The sequence below is a fragment of the Balaenoptera borealis genome (genome assembly GCF_965194805.1).
Source record: "Balaenoptera borealis genome assembly, chromosome: 2".
Lineage (NCBI taxonomy): Eukaryota > Metazoa > Chordata > Mammalia > Artiodactyla > Balaenopteridae > Balaenoptera > Balaenoptera borealis.
Window position 1 is genome coordinate 182,054,010 of NC_138867.1, and position 23,355 is coordinate 182,077,364.

The window sequence follows — 23,355 nt, forward strand, 5'->3', positions numbered from 1 at the left end:
GGGAAAGAGGTTGGGGCATGCATATTCTAAAGCAATCCTCTGATCTAGTCCTTCTGTTGAGGCACTTGTAAACTTCCAGCAATCCTCTGCTTTACAAAATCACTCAACTCTGTCAGAGATTTCAGCACTGAAGTTGCAAGCACTTTAGCTCTAGTCACGTTATTGTTCTTTTTCTGATCCGTAGTCAGACACGTTATCCATTGTGCAACTGGCCCCCACCCTGTTCTTTTTGGACTCATTTACTCATTTCGATTCATTATTAATTTCCAATTCATTCAATAAAAATAACAATTGATGAAAAAATCAATATCAGTAAACATGTTTCAATTTGAGAAGGCTTCCTGGAGGAGGTGACATTCCAAATAGAGTTCTTTTTTATGCACAACGGACGGGGGAAAGATTGGGGAAGAATGTGCATGAGAGGAATAACGTTAGCAAAATCCACAGGCAACAGGGACCATGGGTTACAGAAAATGAAGAGAGCCGAAGTTAGACAAGGTGATGGGGCCAAATTATACAAGCTTTGTAGCCCATGTTAAGAAATTGGGAGAGTATGCTAAGGCCAGTAGATGGACTTTAAACAGGGGACTGATGTGATCTGAATTGTGTTATAGAAGCATCATTCTGGCTGCCTTGTAGAGGATGAATTGGAGGGGAGAACCTGAAGGTGGGCACACCAGAGAGGAGGCTGGTGGAATGGTCTGATCAGGGCAGAAAACAGTTGGGGTAGTGGAAAGGAGTTATAAGTGATAGCCTGATGTCTGACTTGGGCAACTGAATGGATGAACACGGGGCCGGACAGGATGGTGGTGGAAGACCACAGAAGAATTGGGTACAGCTGAGATTACCGAACAGGTATCCGAAGATTTGTAAACCCAGCCTCTGGAGTTCCACCTGCCCCTTCGCCTCCCCAACCTCTGCAAAAAGGTGTTAAGCGCCTTTCCTAAGACGTCAGGCCCACCTCCGGGACTCGAGGGGTCGCTGCAGCCGCCACAGCCCCTCTAGGCTCGCCCCAGTCCACTCACTGGGCTAGGCGGCCGCTCCATCCGCAGGCGGAGTGCGCGTGCGCTGCCTGGCCGGCAGGGGGCGCGCGTGCGCAGACGGGGCCGGGGGCGCGCGTGCGCGCGCGGAGGCCGGCACCGGAAGTGTGTGGTTGCCATGTAATATCCTGGCCGCGCGGGCGCGCGAGGGGTTGAGGCGGCGCCGGGGCGGGCGCGGAGCTGGCTGGAGGGCGGCGGAGGCGGTGCCGTAGGGGCCCGCTGAGGCGCGCGGGGGGTTGGCGGCGCCCGGAAGCCTGTCGCTTGTGCGGTCCCTCCGGTTCGCTGGGTCCGCGCGGGAGGCCCGACGGCGGGAGGCAGCATGTCGGTAGCGGGGCTGAAGAAGCAGTTCTACAAGGCGAGCCAGGTGAGCGGAGGCCGAGGCGGGGGGCGAGCTCCGGGCCACAGGCTGCTCGGAGGGGGGCCAGGCCAGGCCCTGGCTCGGGAGGGAGCCGTGGGTACTGAGGGGGCGGCGTTGGCACTCGTCCCCCGCCGGGTGGGGACAGCCTAGGAGGGGCGGGGGTCTGCGTGCGAGGTGGCCCGTACCCTGCCCGCCATGTGGGCTCCAGTCTTCTCGAGAGGGGTGGGCAGACGCTTTAGAGGCGCGGAGGTGCACCCAGAGATTGGCCCCGGACGTGGACCCCTCTTCTCCCGTCCTTCCCTCTAAAAGGGCGGGCGGGCGGGGGGTGGAGGGGGCAGGGAGAGAAGGGGAAGAAGCAGTCCCGAGCTTGTCGACACAGGACTCTTGCTAGAGAGCCCAAGATCAGGGAAATTTTGTGTCTAGAACAATTCTTTTTTTTTTTTTTTTTAAAGACAGCAAACGAAAAAATCTTTTCAGTGGGCCGGGTACAAAGTTGAAAGGGTAGAGTGAAAAGTCAGTTTCCCACTTCAGTCCCTCAGGCATCCAGTCCCTCTCCCCAGAGACGGGGACTGTCACCAATTACCAAAGAGAAGGGTATGCCTCTCCTTTAAAAACACGCACGTAGCAGTAACATCGTTTACACAGAACCGTGTAATTGATGTTTTTCATTAAATGTGTTTCGGAGATCGCACTAGAGCCAGAATTCTCCACCTTGGGTCATTCTCTGTTGTGGTGGCCCTCCTGGGCACTGTGGGGCGTTGAGCAGCATCCCTGGCCCCTACCCAGTCGATACCAGGAGCTCCCCCCACCGACCACGGATGTCTTCGGATGCTGCTAATGTCCTTAGGGGAACCCCCCCCTGCCCTCCCCCTCCCCCTCCCCCTCCCCCTCCCCCAGAGCTACTCCTGGAGCCTCTTGGATCTTTTTAATGGGTATGTGGCATTCCATTCCATGGAAGTCTGTCATAATTTATTTAATTAGTTGTCCATCGATGGACGTTTAGGTTGTTTCCAGTAGTTTTCTGCTGCAAACGATACTATCGTGAATAGCCAGTGAATATCTCTGCTCACAGGTGGGATTGGATTTACAGGATAAGTTCCCAGAAGTGGAATGCAGAATCCAAGCATATAAGTGTTCTACTTTGACAGATAGAATAGGTGTTTTGGAAAGTCCAGGCCCCATTGCTCATGAGTCTGGTGAAAGCTGAGTGGATCCACTCTTCAGAAAACTGGGCGAATGCAAAATTCAGTTTATAATTTCAGATCCAAGAAGTCCCAGATCCCTTGATCCTATGAGAACCTTGGGTCTGGAGTTTGTGTGGATAGACTCCAGGAAGGAACGAGCAACAGTCATAGGAGTTGTTTCGCCCGTGCTGGCAAACCAGACTCTGCCCACAATTTGGAGAGGTCCAGTGGGAGGGAAGAGAGATGAGTCCCCAGTAATACACAGCTGCCCCTTGAGGGAGAAAACTAATGACCCTAGTAGTTGTCCAGGGCTAAAGATATTTGGGGTCTATCTCTAGACTCCAGGCTAAACCCTGGAGGAAGAGAGGTTTAATCCAGAGGGATTCTAGGATTGTTGCTGAGAGTACAGCCCTTTGCCCCAGCAGGATGGAATTAAGTGATCTGGCCCTGGGTTAGACCTTGCCCAGCAGGCCTCAGACCCTACCCCTGCACACTTGACCAGAGCACCTTGGAGTGCTGCTTACTATCTTGGGCCCTGATGTAACCCCTCTCGCAGGAACTATGGGTCTCGGAAGAATTCCTGGGCCACTTTGTTCCTTCATATAGACAGGTCTCTGGAAGCCCGCCCCACCCCGACCCCAGCCATGAGGGCCCATGCTGGTGGCCCATGCTGTCCCCAGCAGACACGCTGTGCCGGAGGAACTAGCTGGGCCTCTCAGGCCATCCACCAGAGCCTTTCTTCTTGGGGAAAGAAGGATGGCCTGCATTCAGACCTGTGGGGAGTACTTGGAAATCCGGAAAGCTCAGAGCAGTGCAAGCTGGTGGTGCAGATCAATTTATCATCTTGATATTCTGAGGCCCAGTCCCAAAGAATTGCTGCGACACGTCCTCCTCTGAGAGCCGTTGTCTTGGCCTCCTGACCGATTCCGTGTTGAGTTGTGCTCTCAAGAATCACCCTGGCTGTATTCCATTCCCTTCTGCAATAGTTTCCATAGACCTCCGCTGTTTATCTGGATGTGTCCACCTCTTTGTGTGTTTCTTTTCTTTTTTTTTTTATAAATTTATTTATTTGGCAGCGTTGGGTCTTCGTTGCTGTGCGTGGGCTTTCTCTAGTTGCGGTGAGCAGGGGCTACTCTTTGTTGCAGTGCACAGGCTTCTCATTGCGGTGGCTTCTCTTGTTGCGGAGCACGGGCTCTAGGCGTGCGGGCCTCAGTAGCTGAGGCTCACAGGCTCTAGAGCACAGCCTCAGTAGTTGTGGCACATGGGCTTAGTTGCTCCACGGCATGTGGGATCTTCCCGGACCAGGGCTCGAACCCGTGTCCCCTGCATTGGCAGGCGGATTCTTAACCGCTTTGCCACCAGGGAAGCCCTGTGTTTCTTTTCTTGATCTTAGGAACACCTCTTTCAAGTAGGGTCGTCTGTGTCAGGTAATATTCTTGTTAAGTCGTAATAATATGTATTGAGTTTTCACTGCGTGAACAGGTGATATGCTTTAAACCAGTCGGTCTCAACTGGTCTCATTTATCTGGCCTAAGGGTAAACGCTGTCCCCTTTTTACACAAAAGGATTTGGGGGCATTTGTCTTCCTGTAGGACAGTAGTTCTCAGCCAGGGCCAGTTCTACCCTCCAGAGGACATTGGCAATGTCTGGAGGCATTTTGGGTTGTCACAACTCGGTGGTAATTAATTATATTACAGCTCACTGGGCGGCCCCGCACAACCAAGAGTCACCCGGCTCCGGCGTCAACGGTGCTGAGGTTGAGAAATACTGTTTTATGGTTTGAGAAAAGTGAGGATAATTTTACCCAAACAGAAGAACAACAAAAAATCCTCCCTGGGCATTCTTCTGGCAGCTGCCTGCTTTTCCTAATTCTCGAAATGCAGATAACCACATATACGCAGATGGACACGTGCGTAAAACTCAGCATCCAGACACCAAGTCTCCCCCTCCCAAGTCCTCAGGAGAACCCCAGAGTGTCTTTTGGCATCTGGCATTTTTAAGAAGGTACAAGCTTGCATTGGTGCCTCTCAATTAGGGGCGACTAACCCTCCCCTCTCCCGTCTCCTGCCCTGTGCACCACCCAAGGGACATTTGGCAACGTCTGAGACAGTGTCACGCCTTGGGGAGAGGGTGCTACTGGCACCGAGTAGGTAATGGCTGGGGATGGTTGTTAAGCATCCTACAACATACAGGACAGCCTTCTACACAACAAAGAATTATCTGGCCCCGCTTGAGAGAAGCGCCAACGTTTCTGTAGCAAGAAACCCTACTTTGAAACGGGTTCTTGATTTCCAAGGCTTGTAGGAGCGTCATTTCTGAATTGAGAAATAGAAGCCAGGTGGATGTGTGAGAGAGAGCTGGGAATAGAGAAGCTGGGTTTCTCGAAGGTGAGGCTATGATGTTAATGAAAAGTTTCTACCTCCTTGGTGACCCTGGTAACAAATCAGGTCCCGGTGTCTGGCAGTATACTGGCAAATTCCACGCCAGTTCATCTCTGGTGAAAACTTTCAGGTCTCAAATGAAATCGGTTTGAGCTTGAGTGGGAAGTTTGTGAGTTTTTACTTCTTAATAGGAACTGGTCACCTGAGCTGAGGAAAGTTGAATGTATGGAGTGAAGCAGCCAAAGAAACGGGCGTCTGTCTCGGGCCCGTGGTTTTGGTCCCCTCTGACCTCGCTGTGTAATGCCACTCAATAGCCCTCTGGTACTCGTGCACACCTAGAATCCGGGGAGATGCTTTTATGAGTCTTTCTGGGGAACTGAGGTGGGTAAAGGAACCCAGTAGCGAGATCTAGGCTCAAAAGTTCACTTGTCATTGTGGTGTGTTTGGGTGACATTAATTTCCAGGCCTAACCTTCTAACTGGTTTCCTGATAATTCTTGTGGCTGGGCTGTGTGGAGATTTGAGAGTGTAACTAGGGATAGAGCTGGCAGCTGCCTGGAATGCTGGCCTGATTTTTTTTTTTTTTTTTTTTGCCTGAAAGGAGGGAGAGAATTTAAACTGAAAGATTGGTTCCGTCCGAGCTAGGAGGGAAATTCATGACCGTCATATCCCGTAGCTTTGATGTTTGTTGGATACTCGCTAGGCTCCGGGTTTGTGTCTAGGAGGAAAGATCGAGCTTCCTGGGAAAGGCATGGGGTGGGGGTATGACGGGGGGCCCAGGACCCCAACGTGTTGGAGTAAGCAGTAGCTGGGGGAATGTCTGACGTCCCCAGACACTGCCTGCTCTGACTTTTTTTTTTTTTTTTTTTTTGGCTGCATCAGGTCTTAGTTGCGGCACACGGGGTCTTCGTTGAGGCGTGCAGGATCTTTCACTGCGGCACGGGCTCCTCTCTAGTTGTGGCATGCAGGTTTTCTCTCTCTAGTTGTGGCATGTGGGCTCTGTAGTTGTGGCACGTGGGCTCAGTAGTTCTGGCGCACGGGCTTGGTTGTCCCGTGGCATGTCTTAGTTCCCCGACCAGGGATCGAACCCGTGTCCCCTGCATTGGAAGGCGGATTCTTTACCACTAGACCACCAGGGAAGTCTCTCTGACCTATTTTTTAAACTTCATTTTATGGAATCATGCTTTTGATTTCCCAGCAAAGTTCTTGGCCTGCTAAGTAGTGGACATGGAGTGATCTTAGGATACAAAAATCTGGAATTTGTAACCCCTTAGTCTCAGCACGAATCAAAGTGTGGAACCTGTAAGCCGGGAGCGACAGGTGTCAGGCGAGGTCTGGGGGTGGGGGTGGTCCCTGGCCCAGACCCTTGAGCTGAGCAGCTGCAGGCTAACCTCTGGAGGACCTTCTGCCTCAGGACAGCAGACCTGGGAAGGGCCTTTGGCCATTGCCATGTCCACGTGCGATGGGAACTGGGTTAAGTCCACTCTTACAGGAAGCCACTCTGCTGACTCATTCTGTAGGAAGACCCTTGACCTAGCAGTGTCCCTGCAGGACCCTGGACGGAGATGATCCTGTCCTGCTCCATCAGTATTCCGTCCCCAGCTTGCTGGGTGGAATAACCAGCCCTGTGTTTTAGGCTGCGCTGTGGAGCTACAGAAGAGATTTGAGACTGCCCTTCCCAAAAGGAGCCAAGGGGCCTCTTTAAACTCCACCACTTCCCAGGCCCGTCTGTAAAACCAGGTTAACCCGACCTCCTGGGCAGGACCCGCTGTTCGCAATCAGGGAGGGGCCCTGTAACCAAGCAGCATCCTGCATACTCTTGTTATTAACATACCAGGACCAAGGGGTCATCATATTCTGTTTCTGCTGCCCATGACTGCGGTACATCAGACCTAAAGTTCACCTCTGACTCAGAGTCCTGTGTGTAGTAAAGAGCAGTTTATCAAAGAGGGCCCGTGGGAGCTAATCGCCCTGCTTATCTGGGTATGTTTTGAGGCAAAGCTGTAGGATACTTAATTTTATTCCGTGTGCCACTTTATAACAGCCTGTGAGGTTAGGGGTTCCACAGTGTCTCTCTGTTTGGTTTCAGAAATTGGAGGCTGTCACCGTTTTGCGACCCCAGAACTGTCACTGACTTAGCAAGTGAACTAAGGAAATGGTGCTATTTACCCACCCACCACCCACCACCCATCCACCCAGCCTCCCTCCGGAGCCAACATCCAAGCAAGCACTTAGTGCCTTTGGGGGCCTGAGCTCTCCGCCCGCCCGTCAGGTGTCCATCTGCGCATCTCTTTGCTTCTTTCCTCAGAGGACAAACTGACAGTCTTTGACCAGGCCCCTCAGGCCTGCCATTTGCCTCTGGTGTGCGTGTCCCATGGCCTTTGACCCTGGGGTGTGGGCCACAGTTAGCTCTGCCCTGGTCTCTGTCTCAGCCCTCTCCTCTTTGTTGCCAGTATTTTGAAACGGATCCAATCTGGGGAAAGTTAGTTTTTAATTTGGGGCGTGCAGCCAACTTCCTCCATAGGATTTCAGAGGCATCTGCACATTTTGACACTGCAGGGCTGCCGTTGGCCGTGGAGTGGCAGAGGAAAGTCAGATTGTCTTCTATTTCTGGTTTTCGAGGTCACGGCGGGGGGTGGGGTGAGGTTTCCGAGGTTTAAGGAGGGTTTGATGCTGAAGCGTTCCAGCCACTGGAGGGGTGAGCAGGCCCGTTGAGGCATCTTTACCCCCTGTGCTCAAACCCTCCTGGCTTTTAAGTGCCCGGGGAAGTGTCGGGCGATTTTTTCTGGTTCTTTTTTAAAGCTGTCCCTGGAAAGCTGAGGAAGGATATATCAGACTGTGGAGCAGCCGGTTCCTCTCTTCTCCCCTCCTCTCTGCAACCCCCTCCTTCCTCCTCCTCTTGTCCTTCTTTCTCTTCTCCTCCCCCCCACCCAAACTTTTTCTCTCCCCGCCCCCTCCCCAGGGCTGGGTTTGCATCCACTTCTCTCGAGCACTGCAGTTTGGGTCCGATTCTGCTCATTTCCTGTTAAGCAGTAACCAGGGCTCCACAAACTCAGGCTCCCAGAGGATGGCCTCGTCTTCCTTTTCCACTCAGCTCCTAGAAAAACCTGCTGACTGGGCCCGAGAGGGGGGTCACGTGGAGACTCCCAACCACAGCAGGAAAACAGACGTGCGATTTCCTCTGAAGGACCTGACTCAGCATCAGCCGTGGCTGCCCTGGGAAGAGCTGCTGCCTGGATGCTCAGATTTCCACACCTGGGCATTAAACCCCTCCAGCAGTACCACGCCCGCCCGGGCTGTCACGGCCCAGTGACATGAGCTGCCCCCCACCCCGCCCTCCAGGAGGGGGTGGGCCGTGAGGAGGACAGTGGGTCGCTGTCCCAGGAACTCAGTAAAGGTCAGCTGGACGGAGTTTGCCCCGCATCGTAGGTCATGAGAGCGCAAAAGTGGGGCGGCCGTGTGGGCGCAACTAGAGAAGTCAGGGCTGGGGTCTGCTGAGGGGAGCGTCCCCCACCGATCTGGGGTGCAGTTCCAGCTCCAACCTGGCATTCAGGACCTTCCGGAGCCCCCGCCCCGGTCCCGGCTTTCAATCCCACCCTCCCCCTCGCAGCCAGCACGCTCCAGTCCAACAGGTCTGCTCGGGCTCGTACCTTCCCTCCTCCTTCCCCACCCCAGCCCGGGTCTCCCTGTCCACTTCCTGTTTGCCCTCAGAGCCCTGCATGTATCTTCCTGTATCCTTGCCATCTCCTGGGTTCCCCCCCCCCAAAATATTTCTCCACCCTCCCTGGTGGTCTCCTGCCCACGTGCCACACACCCAGCACATCCTCACACCCAGTGCGCTTTTCTTCTCATTGGGTGTGAGCTCCTGAGGGAGCAGGCGGCCTGGCGGCTGGTGACAGGCCCAGGTCCCCACGGGTTGTGGCTTGCTGGCCAAGTCGTCAGAAATGGTGGACTCCTTCTCAGAGCAGGAATGGGGCTGTCCGGTGCCAGTGACGGTGCCCATGCGAAGCCAGGTGGCTGGCAGGGCCGTGGAGGCCTCGGTCAGGAACAGGTCCGACTGGTTTAAAGAATAAGAAATCAAAGCTCAGAGGTTGTTCCCTTTGGCTTAGGATCTGTCTTGAGGGCTCCAGGCCGAGGGACCGGTGCATGACTGGCCCAGAGGGGCCCGACCTGTGTCACGGGCAGTCTCTGTCATTTCAACCCCACAGCCAGGCCTGAACTTAACTGGAGGTGCTCAGCCTGCTGGGAAAAGGAGTTCCCTGGCTCCACTTTCCCCAGGCCCCACCACTCTGGCCTCAGAAGCCTGCTCTCTGCCCCTGGACTTCTGACCTCTTAGACATGACCGGCGTTAGCCCGGGTCCTGTGTGCAGCCCCTCCCTGGCTTCCACACCTGGCCGCCCTTCTGCCTCTTCTCCTGTGTCCTGAGTCAGCTGGCCAGCTCTCTCACCCCCTCCTCCGCTTTGCCCCGTTGGTTCCCCCTGTGGACTTGCCACCCTGCCTCTGGGCCTTCTCCCTCCAGGACCTGAGGGACCTCCCTGGCACCCAGCACCGCTCGTGCACGTGTCCTCCAGATCTTCGTCCCCAGTCATGGCTCTCCCAGCCACCCTCTAGATGGTGGTCCCTGCCCGTCTGGCTGGTACTGGAAATGCAACAAGCTCGTAGGCCCAGTGCACCTGAGGCCAGCCTCCTCACCTGCGGGCCCTAACCTTCCCTGTCCTCGCCCTGAGGCCCAGGGAGCCCCGCCACCTTCCCCGAGGTGCTGTGTCCATCACACCAGCTCCTGGGCCTGCAGTAAATACCTGGAACCAACCACCTAGCCTGTGGCTTGAATCAATTAGTTAACTTGACTTTCAAATAGACTCACTTTTTAAATTTATTTTAAAAGGGATCTTGATGTTGTTTCTTCCTCTAAATCATAGTAACTCGATCACCAGAAACAAAGCAATGTAATTGATTCCTCCTGGATTCCTTACCTTGGAGGCTGGGGTCTGGTCCCTCTTATTAAAGAGTTGCTGAAACAGTAAGTGCCCACCAGGACTTCCCTGGCGGTCCAGTGGTTAGGACTCTGCACTTTCACTGCAGGGGGGCATGGGTTCGATCCCTGCTCGGGGAACTAAGATCCCACATGCCACGTGGCACAGCCAAAAAATAAAAAGCCAAAAAAATATTAAAAAGAAAAAAAGTGCCCACCAGAAAGTTTTTCCTTGCCAGAACGAGGGGTACTGAAAGAGCGTCGTGGTGGGAATAACCTTCTCACTTGTCCCTGTGTTACCTCTTCTCTTGGCACCCCTTTCCCTTCCCCTCATCGTCTTCCCGTGGAGCCAGGAAATCCTGCAGACTTGAATTAAGGCTCAGAAGAGAGAGCTCTGGGGTGAGGGTGCATTTCCCAAGTGTCTGGGGAGAGGCCCGACAGTAAGTGGCACCGTTCAGTCTGTGTGTTTAGTCCCCCGACACCACCTTGGCCGATAATTCAGATGTCTTTGGCCAGCACACCTCAATCCAGTCCCACTTTGTCTAAAGCGGAGCAGCTGACTGATGGTTTTTCCTCTGTCGTTTTGGGTCTCGGCCCCAGGAGTGAGCGGAGACTTAGGACGCCCCTCGGGAAGGAAACTGGGAACTTTCTCACTCCCAAGGCCCCCTCCTCGTCTCCTGCTAGCTGCCTCCCCAGGATGAGGCCCCTCGGCTGCCTCTGGGCAGGCACGCAGGCAGGCACGCAGGTGTCCATCAGCTTGATGGCCTCAGGTCGTCAGAGCCGTGATTGTCTGAAGTCAGGCGAGCAGCCCTGGCCCTTCAGGGTCAGCCTTTGTCCAGAAGAGGGCAGCGAGGGCACGGGGACAAGGGCGGGATTTCTCCGTCCCCTAACCCTAACCTCCTGGCCTAGGGTTGGTCCTTTATCTCCTCTCCCTGGAGTGTTTCCTCCAAGGTTGAGAATCCTTGCTGTCCCGCCAAGTCAGCATTTCACCCTTGAGGAGTCTTGGAGCTGCTGCAGCTCCCCACTGATTGCCCCGATACAGTTGTGTGTGCTGCCCTCAGAGTTGGCTCTGAGGTTCGTCTTTTGCCCCCAGCCTTGATACGTTTACTTCCCGGCTGAGAAGCCTTAGGTGTTTCTCCCAGGCTCTCTGGGAAGTTCCGCATCACCATTCCTTTCCCACCAGTGGACTCAAGGGTAGCTGAGCGCTCTCTCCGCTTTGCTTCAGAGCACCCCATTACCTTGGCCTCGGCCCAGGGTGGGCAGGAGGCACCAGTCGGCAAGTCCCTCTGCCGCCTCCAGACTGCCAGGTTTGGGAGGCTTCTGTGGGAAGTTGTGCAGACGGGGGCTCACTGGGGACCCGGGAGTCCGGGTGTGCTGGTTCCGGGGAGTGGGGAGGAGGACCTTTTGCCCGGTCTCAGTCCAGGCATCCGCTCAGCTCTCAGCAGAGCCTGGAGGAGAGTCCACCGCCGTCCAGGGGAGTTTGCACTCAGCTAGTTCCCCGCACCAGGCAGTGCCAGTGCGTCGTAAAGGGCACGTCCCTTTTCAGGCACTTGAGTTTGTGTTAAAATGTCTCAGCTGTAGAGAGAGAGGTGAAGAATGGCCAGCCGATAGCCAGGCGCCCACAGGCACTTGAGTAAACACGAGCGGCACAGTTAGAGTCGAGGGCCCCTCCCTGATACATCACTGCGCACGAATCTACCGCTAAAAAGTCTGCAGCTTTGTTTTGCAAGTTTACACCTCCTGAAAACGGTGTCACACGGCAGCTTTTTTGGCCTGCTCTTTTCTCTCAGCACTGCTGGGGCGCTTCGTCCACACTGAGCGTGTGGCTCGAGTTTTTTGCTTCCACAGCTCCCTGCTGTCCTTTGTGTGCCGACAGCGACTTGTCCTCCCTCCGCTGGCAGTGGGCATTTAGGACGTTGCCGCGTTTTTGCTCTCGGCGTCGCAGTGAGCAGTCACATGGATGTCCCCGCAGGCAAGGTCCAAGTGCTTCTCTAGACTCCTGCCCATTTAATATGACCGTGTAAGGTTTTCAGCAGGACCAGCCTGGAGAACACCACCACCTCTTCTGTTCGCATGACCCGAAGTCTTGATCAAAGCTGCTGGGGGTCCTGCATCGGGGCCCTTGTCAGGGGTGACCTACCTGCTAGGCTCCATGGTACCGCCTGAGCCAGGAAGCTGGGTGCGCGGGGCGGCGGCGCCCCAGGCACAGGGTCGGCTTGGTGGGGGCACAAGCCAGGGGGAGACCCAGGGAGGCCCACCTGATGAAATTGGGCCCACCTGGTCATCCAGGGCGAGCGCTTCCACCTCCCGGTCGGTGCCTCTGTTTAAAGAAACCTTATTTAATATGCATTACTGATTCATTAGCATTGGATGCGCAGCCAGCAGCACCTGAACTCACCATCGGTCCATCCTCATTGTTGGCGGGTTTGCGTTTGCGGTTTCACCTTACTTGCCGAAATGTGTTTGTAACTGCCCCCAATCAGTACTTGGGGCACTTCCGCAGGTATTCATGAACATGCCCAGAGTGACAAAAATCTTTGAGTCTCCCAACACGCTCATTCCCACTGAGGCAGAACAAGACTGTAAACCAACATCCTTTCCACGGCTTGTTTAGTGACGTGTGTTTGTACCTATGTGCTTCTTGCGGGTGTTTTCGCTCTTGGTCCCAAGCGTGGAACTGAAGTGCTGGCTAGTGTCCCAGGCACAGGAAGGCTGTGACGTGCTCACAGAGCACGTGTGAGATGAGCTCCACTTAGGCGAGATCAGGTGCTGCTGGCCGTGCGTCCAGTGCTAATGAATCAGCAGTGTATATTAAATCAGTTTTCTTTCTTTTTTTTAAAAAAAATATTTATTTATTTATTTGGCTGCACCGGGTCTTAGTTGCGGCATGCAGGATCTTTAGTTGCGGCATGTGGGCTCTTAGTTGTGGCATGCATGTGGGATCTAGTTCCCTGACCGGAGATCGAACCCAGGCCCCCTGCATTGGGAGCTTGGAGTCTTAACCACTGTGCCACCAGGGAAGTCCCTAAATAAGGTTTCTTTAAACAGAAACACACGTAACATGAAGTTACAGGTGATGAGTTGTGACCAGAGGCTCACAGGAGCCTAACCCCTGCGTGTCCCCAGAGCAGTGGCTCAGTATTTACTAGTTTGGCGTCTGGGCGACTTTATAGCACAGAACCACCGTGAGTAACGAGAGCTGACTATTCCCGTGGCAGGCAGAACACCAACCCCCTACCCTCCACCAAGGTGTCCCCGCCATTATCCGGAACCTGTGAATGTGTGACCTCACTTGGCAGAAGGGACTTTGCTGGTGGGATTAAGGGCATGGACCCGGAGGTGGAACCAATGACCAGGTGGGCCCAATTTCATCATAACGGCCCTTAAAAGTGGAACCTTTCCCTGCCTGGTCGGAGGGAGACAGGACCGTGGAGGAGAGAACCAGAAGGCAGGCGGCACGATAGGCCCACCTCGCTGGCTGTGAAGACGGAGGACGGGGCCACAAGCCAAGAAGCGCGGCAACTTCTAGGAGCCGAAAAGGCGGGAAAGCTCTAGAGCTCCCAGAAAGGGACGCAGCCCTGCCAACACCTTGGTCCTCGCTGGGGAGAGCCATGTCGGACTTCTGACCTTCAGATTTTTGTGCGGCTTAGGAAACGTGTTTTGAGTCACTGAGTTTGTGGTAATTTGTTACAGCAGCCGTAGGAAACTCTTACAGGTCCCCGCTGTCTTAAAGCTTTGTCTGGATAAAGGTTTTCAGCTCAACATTGAAGAGTATGTGTGTGTGCGCACGTGCATGTACACACGAGCACGTGTGTTTCATCCTCCCTTAGCTCTCACCTCCAACTTAACGGCTGAGGTCAAAGAGGAAACAGGAGCGACTCGCTTTGCCAAGCTGATGGACGGGTGCTGTGCGAAGAGCGGGCCTCCCACCGAGCCATCTTCGTTTCAGTGCTGCATGGAAGTCGTCCCCTGGTTCGTGGAATCCCACCTTGGTGACTTACCAGCTAGTGGACTGATAGGGAATCCTCCATCGTCAACTTAAAAACCGGCTCTGTGTTCAGGTTTTACACAAAGAACGCTGTGGCCCGTCTAAACCTCCGGGAAATGCCACAGTGGGATTTCGGCCTGCATCACTTCCCATCCACTGTAGAAGGAGGTCAGCAGTTCTCGAGCCCGATGGCGTGCCTTTCTTCCCGTCACGGACACTAGAGGCTCGTGCCAGGCACCCTTCGCTAACCACTCCCACACCCTCAAAGGGGACGCTTCAGAATCACATCCTGGGAGTTGGTTTCCAAGCCGCCCCTTAGCGCCTCTGTCCTCTGCATTGGTGCAGACCCTGCGTCCTCTGTCTCTGCCTTTCCTCACGTCATGTCCTTTTCTCCTTCTTGCCCCCAAGTTCAACCCATCCTTCAAAGCTAAGTCCAGGGACATCTTGTAACTCCTACCTGGTTCCCTCCCCACAAGGAGGAAGGGGCTCCTTATCGTAGGTCCTTAAGGTAGTGCCGTTTTTGTGTGAGCTTGTAGTATCCATCTCTTTTTCCCTCTACTATACCTGGCACATATAAATACCTGTTGAATGAATAAGGCCAACCTTCTCAAGTGGGGAGTTGGCCTGCTGACTTTGACCCCAGACGTTCAGCCCCATCCTGCTCTGATGGAGCAGGTAAGCTCAGGGCAGGAGAGTGTCCCAGACACGCACAGTGGCTTAGCGATTGAAATAGGGCAGATACGGTGACACAGGGTCCTATGACACACGCCCTGTACGGAGAAACCAGGGATGATTCACAAGGAGGTGACCTGGACCCTGGCTTTGAATGTGGACACGGGAAGGAGAAGGGAGAGGAGGATGCAGATTGTCCCCAGCAGGCAGCAGAGCGAATCCCCCAGTGCTGGGGGCTCTGGGTCACTGGCCTGCCCTACTGTGTTCTTGTTCCTCGTCCAGGAGTCCAGACACCGCCTGTCTGTGGGCTCCGTCTTCCAGGGGAGCAGAGGCTGGCCTGGGTGCAGGGGGGGAGGCCCTGGCTACTAGACCATCGTCATCAGGTGGAGAGAGATTTGAATATGCTTACGGCTCCTAACTCAGCAAGTGGCAGCACCAGACACACGTCACACGGTGACAGCGGAGAAGCAAGGACGAGGGCAGGGCTGCTTTACTCCTGCAAAAATCAACATAAAAAGGCACTGCTGAGGGACTTCCCTGGCGGTCCAGTGGTTGAGAATCTGCCTTCCACTGCAGGGGACGCGGGTTCCATCCTTGGCCAGGGAACTAAGATCCCACAGGCCGCAGGGCAACTAAACCTGCGTGCCACAACTAGAGAAGCCCGCGTGCCACAACTAGAGAAAAGCCCCGCAATGAAGAGCCTGTGCACACAACGGAGACCCAGCGCAGTCAAAATATTAAAAAAAAAAAAAAAGATTAAAGAAAAGAGGCATTGCTGAGAAGTGCCTTGAGTCCGCATCACCCAGCCATCTAGGCAAATGCGGCAAGACCACCGATTTAGGGGGTAGGGTCTCCTGCGCCCAGAGCGTAAGTGTAACATCTTGGGGGTGCATACTGGCACCATCCTGAAGGACGGGCAGACTGTTGATACACCAAGGTAGAGAGGGTGGGACATCCCAGGGGCACAAGCATGTTAGCCAGGATCAGGGCAGAAAGCCACTCGGGGTACTGAGGGTCGGCCAGCAGGCCACATCGGTTGGCTGGGCAGAAGCAGGAGGAGGGGTGTGCCCCAGAGGCTGGCAGTAGCCTGGGCCAGGGCTTGGCAGGGGTTTACTGCCCATCTTCCTTCAAATCCTGTTGCTCTGCTTCCAAGCAGAGCTTCAGAATCGTGTATCACGGCCATCCGTCAGCAAGTACACTTAGTGCCGTGAGCCCTCTGGAGTCTGGGCTATGATCTCTAGGAGCTTTTGGTGCAAAGGAAGAGGTAGCACATCGGCCTGCTAGCGACACAGTTTACACAGTTTTTACATGTGTCTCTCTGTGTGCGGAACCACAGATCTCTCACAGAGGACCTTCGCTCCACAGACACTGGCGTTCTCATGCCCCCGTCATCCAAGCTACTCGGCACATCCTGCCTCTGAACCTGGCCTGCACGGGGACCCCGCCCCGAGCTCCCTGCACGCTGCCCTCCTGGCCTCATTCTTTCCTTGGGACACGCATCATGCGGGGACTGGCAGGCTCGTCTTTGTAGAGCAGTTTGTGGTGCTTGAAGCACGTTCACACCCGGGTCATCACGGGTCGTCATCAGCACCCCGTTTTACATTGAGGAAACTGAGGCTCAGAGGGGTCCACATTCTTGTTAAGTGACAGTGCAGTGACAGAGCCAGATCCAGTCCCCGTGCTGTGGTCCACACCCCCCCCCCACTGCTCTCCGGCGTCCCCAGCCCTGCCTCGGGACCTCTTGGGCGCACCCTTGTTTTGGCCTGTTACTGACACACCTGACTCGCGGTGTTCTCCCCTGGGCTCCTAAGGGCGAGGTCAGTGTTATCTCAGCAAATACTGATTGCCCATCACCTACTGGGCGTCAGGCCCCCTGCTGCTCTCCTAGCCCCATCACAGCAGCTGGCAGCCAACGGGAAGTCAGTGTTTGGGGACAGGGTGCGTTTGGGTGGGGAGGCGAGGCTCTCCCGGGTGCTGTTGCTGGAATGAAGGTGAGCTGTGGCGGAGGAGATGGCCCCTGAGAACTGCTCTCCTCTGTCTGTGATCCAGGGCGGGGTCCCTGGGAACCCCTCAGTCGGGTGCTCACCCACCACTGGGGCAGTTACAGGCAGTAACGTCAGGGAGCGTGTGCGCCAGGCCTGATGTGCGTCCTGAGAAGGAGAAGGCCCACCCCCTCTGCCACTGCAGGGTGGATGGCAGCCGGGGACAGGAGCGGCAGCTCTGGTGCCCACCTGGCCCCAGCAGGCCCCTGTTGATCTCCTCATCTGTGTGCTGAGATTCCTTCCAGCTCCGCATTGCCAGGACTGACTCTGCAGGTTAGAAGGGCAGGTGCCCCTGGACAAACAGGGTGGGGGACAGCAGGAGGAGCGGCCGTGCAGGGTGACAGGGCGCCGGCATCTAATACGTGGCCGAGTGTCACAGTGCCCGTCACTAACCCTCAGAGGGGCTGGTCTGCTGTGCTGAGAGCTGCTGATGGCGTCACCTCCCCTGGCTTGCCGTGTGCTGTCCTGGGATCATGACCCGCCCGGGTACTTCTGGTAGCCACGCCTGAAGAAACTGGTCTCGGTGGCCCTGAGTCACCAGGTGTCGCCGCCCTGGGGTGACAGGCGAGCTGTGGAGCCAGGTGAGGGTATGGTCCTCAGCGCCCACTCAGAGCTTCTTCCTGGAGCTGTCTCGGAGGAGCGCCCAGGCCGAGCTCTGCCCTCCCCGAGAGGTCGCCCTCGATGATCCTCGGAGAACCTAGGTGTGCGGCCCCCACGGCTCCAGCCCAGCCCCTCTGGGGGCCATGTCCCTCTGGCCTTCAGAGCCTGTCTGCCCGTCAGCCTCCCTTTCCCGTGCCCTGTCCTCCCGAGCTGCAGGCACGTGCCTTTCACAGGGGATTCCTCCTCTGGGTGCGGGCCAGCCTGGGCCCAGCTTGCTCAGATTTTTTTCCTTTGCAAACTTTCCCTTTACTCTCTGGTGAGGGGGTCAGCTGTGGGCGGACCTTGGGTGGAGAGTGGGGAATTAGACTGGCAGCCCCCAGGCAGAGTGCCGCCTAACTTGAACTTCCCATAAGCAACGCAAAGGAAAGTTGGGGGTTCAGGGGTAGGGGGTGCTGTCATCCGGCCAGCTCCCGGGTCCGCAGCCCTCCCAGTGCTTAGCCACCGCGGAATGGCGCCATGAGATCAGACCCCTGTGAGGTCGTTCCTTCCTCCCGTGGGGCGCTAAGTATCAACTAAGCACTTCCTAGTCTCAGACACCGTTCCGAGTGCAGGTACAGCAGTGTGGGGTTGCTCACTTGGAGTTCACAGTGCAGTGGGAGGAGGGCTGTAAACAAACAAGGGAGGCGTGAGAGAAGGATGAGTGACGGGTGGGTCAGGGACAGCCCCACTGGGGAGGGGGGAACCAGATGGACAGGACCCAGCCATGGGAAAGTCTGGGGCAGAAGGGACAGCAGGGCAGAGGCTCTGACGTGGGGTGAGGTGGGTGCCTTTGTGGAACAGAGCCTGGTCCAAGGTGAGGTCCAGAGGGGGCGGGGGGTTCTGGCCTCGAGAGAGGAGGTGCCAGTAGTGTGCTGGGAGAGGTGGCCAGTGGCCAGGTCACTCCCACCTGGGTAAGGAGGCGGGCGATGGAGAATCAGGAGGGCTTCCTCGAAGAGGTGGCTTCACATTAGTTAAGTGTCTCAGAATGGAAGTGGTCGTAGAGATGGGGGGACAGCATCTGTGTTCCAGGAGGCTGGGGCTCTGGGCTTTGAGATCGTTCTGTCGCCTTAGCTTGTCGCTGTTGGGGTACTCGTGGCCCTCCGTGAAACTCGTGACCTGGTGCCTACGGCCTCTTACGTAGTAGTCTGCGGTGATGGTGTTGGATGCAGGGTCTGTTCCGGTGCTTTCCGGAGGCCGAGCAGCTGTGCGCCTCACAGGGTTTCCAAGCCCCATTTCCTGTCTCTTCCTGAAGGGCTGCTCTTGCGTCAGCTCTGCCACTGACAAAAGGTGAGTTTGCAAAACACCTCATTTACTCGCCTGTGGGGACAGAAGTGTGCTGTGCTGCCCTGAGCGGGGATCTGCGGGCGGTAGCTCCCCAACAGCGCACCCCGGCACAGCACGCGGTCAGCGGTGCGGAGCGGGCGCGGCAGGACTCGGGAATTTATTACCTCATTTGTTTGTGGGTTGGCTGTTTCTTTTTATGAGTTTTCATCTGAAATTGATTTTCCCGGTTGTGTGACATGCAGCCCTCCTGCCTCGTCCCCGAGATGAGAAATTAAAATGCATGAGGCCGGTTTATACCCAGGCTTTTCAGCTCTGGCAGGAGTTCCAGATGAGGTCTGTTCCTAAGAGATGAGCCTCAAGCAATTGCTGGCCTCTCGGTTGTTGGGTAAAAACCCTTGGGCGCCGGCTGGGATCAGGCCCACCTTAGAGCCCCTGTTCAGCGGGCCTTGTTCCCTCCCTGTGTCCCAGAGGAGGCAAAGTCCTGAGCCCACACCCCAGTCTGCCACCCAGCTTCCTCAGCCAGGCCCTGTGGCTTTGGCCCTCGCCTCCCCCGATAACATTTGGGGCAGGGCCCGTCTGATTCTCCCCCACGTGAGCTGCATCATGTCCCGCGCAGGGGTCTGTGTGTGACTGGTGTCCTCCTCCCCGAGCAGCTCCCGGTCTGGGGTGCCACTGGTGTTCGTAGAAAGCTCTGTGCTATTCCAGGGGCTGTGGCCTCATGCCACCCTGGAGTGGTGGGTATCGTGTGAGAGACTGGAGTTCCAGAAGGCTCAGGGCAGAGCCGGCCCTCCAACGCATGCCTTCCGCCTCCAGGCTCGTGCACTCAGTGCGGTGTAGGGTGTCATCCTGGGTGGTCGTCCGCCACTGTCGCTGTCCAGGAACAGCTGTGGTCCTCCTGACCGCCTGCTCCCAGGGGCTGCGATGTGGCCTCACACTTGCTGGGACGCTTCCCCAGCCAAGCGGGAGGGGCGGATCCTGAGCGCTGGCCCTCGTCTCCCCAGCACCCTGACTGCCCTGGCCAGTCTTTGAAAATGAGGAAGCAAACCAGGGAGATGCAGGGCAGCCTCCAGAGCAAGGTGGTTTAAGACTTTGGGGACCCAGTTACCCCTCCTGTCTGGCTTGGTCTCACACACACTACACTACACTACACTACACTACACTACACTACACTACACTACACTACACTGCCTGGCCCTGGGAAAGGCGGGTCACCTCCTGGGGTGTTAGTTGCTCCATTTATAAGGTGGAGATAACTGCCCAGAGGCTGCAGCTGGGCCAGATGGGTGCTGGAGGTCCCCGATGGCTTTATCTCTTCCTTTTGGGGCTCTATGCCTTCCTCAAGTTTGACAGAAGGGCTGGCAAGGCCGCGGGTCCAAGGAACAATGCAGTCTCTGCTAACGTTTCATAGAAACATTAAAAGATGCACGTTCTGTGGCCCCTTCTCCCCTCCAGCAGTCCTGCCTCCCCCCACGAGCCAGAAGTGCTTCAATTTGAAGCCTGCTTTCCACACCTGTCCCAGCACCCAGCAGGGCCCACTTCCTCCCCCAGACTCTACCAGATGACCTGGGGAACTGGTTAACCATGAATGGAAGCAGGGAACACTTCTTGTTAAGTGCTTCTGCTTTCTTGTGGAGGAACTCAGTGTCTTAATGGGAATCCCAGGACCAGCCATCATTAGCGTCAAGCCCTGGCTAACGCTCTGGGCTGGGGGGTTGGTCCCCAGAGGAAGTGCCCGCCCCTCCACAGTGCACCGGGAAGGCACTCGGGCCTGTGGCTTCTGGCCAGACAGGCTGCGAGGGGGAACACTGGCCAGCCTGGGCCCCTGTGGCCGACACTCAGCTGAGCTCCACGTGGAGGTCGGGCCAGGCAGGGAGTGAGTTCCTTGTCACCCCATCTCCAAGGACTGCTGGGTCACCTCGGGGTGAGGGAGGCATTTTCCTCAAACGGAGGGCTGAGGCAACAGGAAAGGCACCGCACAGCCACCCGTGTCTGCCCAGCCCCTCACTCCTCCTCCAGCTTCGGGTACTTCTGAGCTGCCACTCCTCTGCGAGGCCAGGAGAGGACCCCCCAAAAGGAAGGGGCCTGGGTGCTTGGTCAGATGCACTGGGCTCGGTGATGGCAGAAAGCAAGACACACGGGGTCCCTGCGCTCGGAGACAAGCACGGGCGCGTGGGAGACTAACGGGGGGTCAGGCCAGGCCTCGGCCTCCAGCCCCTGCAGGAGGAGGGGAGCAGTCCCGGGATCGCAGGAGCCTGGAGAGGGCGCAGACCCTGACACACAGAGGGTTCTGGACCCAGCCTTCGGGGGCTGCCGTGGGCAGGAGGCCCAGCAAGGCCGAGGAGGGGAGAGCAGCCAGGAGGGGTCCTGGGGAGAAGTGAGGAGAGTCTGAGCCAGGGCAGGGCAGGCCTGGTTTACACACAGGGGCCCTCGTGACGGATCTGGGGTTCTTAAAGCCAGTATGAGGCCCCATCGGGAAAGCAGTGTCACAGCAGCGGGAGGTCTGGCGACTTGGTCGTCAGCCTGGGGCTGGAGGGGCAGCTCTCTGGGTGTCCACCCTGGGTGAGCCTCTGGCTGCTGGTACTGGGACCCGCGAAGCCTGCAGAAGCAGAGGTCGGGGCTTTGAGACGAGGCTGAGGCTACACCCCGATCAATCTTGGGAGCTCCGTCCCCCAGCTCGTCACTGCCTTGACAGTCACTGAGCGACTGTCCCCATGTGCCATTGCTGCCTTCCCTAGTCCATTCTTTCCGACGACTGTTTCCTGCTTTTGCTCCCACTGCCCGTGCCGTGTCCAGACCAGACTCTCGGATTAAGCCAGACGTGACTTTGAGGGGATCTTTCTCACGTAACGGTTTCCCCTCTCATCTTAGCAGCATGTGCCACGCAGGGGAGCAGCCACTGGGACTCACATGGCGTTCAGCTTGCTGCCCACCGAGCCAGCCCTGGGAAGGTTTGGGCAGGGAGGTGGGAGGGGCACCACGGAGCGGGGGCAGAGAACCAGGGGGGTTCAGACTGCGAGAGGCTAGGTCAGACCAGGCCCCCCGGCCAGGCTCCTCTCCACAGAGACAGCCAAACGCTTCCCCCGCCACCACCTGGGGGACCCTGCAGCTGGCTTGTCCCTGCAGCCTCGGGGACCTGAGGGGTTCTGCTTCTGAGCCAGTATCTCAGCCGCAGGCCCCAGGCCAGAGGTGCCGTCCCTCCTGCTGAGAGAACACCTTGGGCTTCAAAGCCACTGTCTTTGTGCTGCCAGAACTAGGTTCCAGATACACCGCGACACACTGCTGTGTGGAGGGGCGTCTGTGGGTCGGTGTCTGCCCCTTGGGGCCGGACCTGGTGGTCGTGGTGCCCGACGGGGGGTTTCCACGGGAGAAGTAACTTCAGAAGCCTTTTCCTGCTTGATCGTTTCCACTGCTCCCGTTCACAGAGCTGCTTTTTTAAAACCGCGTAGCTTTGATCCCTAGGAGGAGAGGAAGTGTGTGCCCGGAGGCATGAAGGGTACCAGCAAACCGGGGAAATTTCAGAATTCCCGGTATGCTGAAGGAAGTTCTGACTTGTCAGGATACTTCCCTCTGTGGAGCTTGACAAAGGGGGTGGTGACTTATTCTCCATCAGCTCACAGATATTTACTAAAGACCCGTGACAGATAGGCTCTCCTGCTGCCAGAGCCCTCAGGCTTCCTGCTGGCCCGCCTCCTTGGGCTGAGGAGTTGGGTATGAATAGTGTTTCTGTGGCCTCTGCTTCAGTGGCACCTCTCCCTCACCCCTTAGGGCGGTGGCCCGGCCCCACACCTCGTGGCCTTTACTCTCAGAGCCACGTGGGATCCAAGCTGCCTGGAGTCCAAGTGCTGCCCCCATCGGCAAGCATTTCGTACTCAAAAGGGCCCAGGCTCTGGAAATCATCCCGACACGGGGGCCACTGGAGGTTTCTGGGCAGGGACGGACAGGAGGCTTCAGCGTGAAGCCTTCAGGTGGCAGAGCTCCGTGCCCGTTACCTCCCCAGAAGCACCCTCGGCTCGCCTTTCCAGAAAGGGCGTCAGTCAGCCAAAGAGTGCACCCTCTGGTGTGTCTGCCAGCAGCTCTGAGTCAGGGGCCCAGGGCCCAAGCAGCGAAAGGAGACTCGAGAAGGCCAGCGGCTTCGTGTGTCGGCCGGGTAGCAGGCCAGCCTGGGCTCTGCCCGTGTCGTGGGCTCTCCAAGTCATGAGACAGAAGACCATAAAGGAAACTAGAAGGGGCTGCTCTGAGGTGTTTGGCAAGCGGCTCCCAAGTGTTGGGAGGCCAGCAGGAAGGGGAGTCGCAATTGGAAGGGATGTAGAGGCGAACGAGTCTATCCCTGTGTCGCTCCCTCCCGTCCCTGTGCCGTCCTCCCCGTTCAGGAATTTCTTAGCCCTGCCCCGGAGTCATTGCAGTTGCCTCCCGGGAATGCCCACAGGCCCTCCGCCTCCTCCCCACAGCCTTGGAGGCCCCGTGCCCTTCCGGCAGGTCCTGCATTGCAGGGAGCGGTGAGGGACGGACCGACCAGTCCGACAGCTCTGGGCGCAGCTCCCAGCTTCTCCACTTTCAGCTCGCAGCCTTGCTTTTCCACCTCTCACCCCGGGGTTTCCTCATCTGTAGAATGGGTGTGCAGGTCCCTGCATTGTCATCGCAGAGGGGTGACAATCAATGGCAGGATGTATGGAAAGCGCCCACACAGTGCCTGGCACTTGGAGGACCAGGAGTGGCGGCCCCTGTGCCCCCGAACCTGGGTCTTACCCAGAACACCTTACGCCTTCCTGGCCAGGCTCTGCCTGCTGGAACCCTGC

At 56.7% G+C, this 23,355-nt stretch overlaps 1 protein-coding gene across 5 annotated transcripts in view; it reads left to right on the forward strand.

Moving 5' to 3' along the window:
* Positions 1-1,142: 1,142 nt before the first annotated feature.
* Positions 1,143-23,355, forward strand: part of SH3GL1 (SH3 domain containing GRB2 like 1, endophilin A2) — a 32,874-nt gene continuing 10,661 nt past the window's right edge. For 4 of the 5 annotated variants that reach the window (XM_082379262.1, XM_082379260.1, XM_082379263.1 and 1 more), the window contains exon 1: positions 1,143-1,404. Coding sequence is in view for 4 of the 5 variants with exons in the window: in XM_082379260.1 (XP_082235386.1) it covers positions 1,360-1,404 (45 nt within the window). In the remaining variant the exon portion in view is untranslated. The remainder of the gene's footprint in view (positions 1,405-23,355) is intronic. The other variant, XM_082379261.1, reaches the window with a different exon arrangement.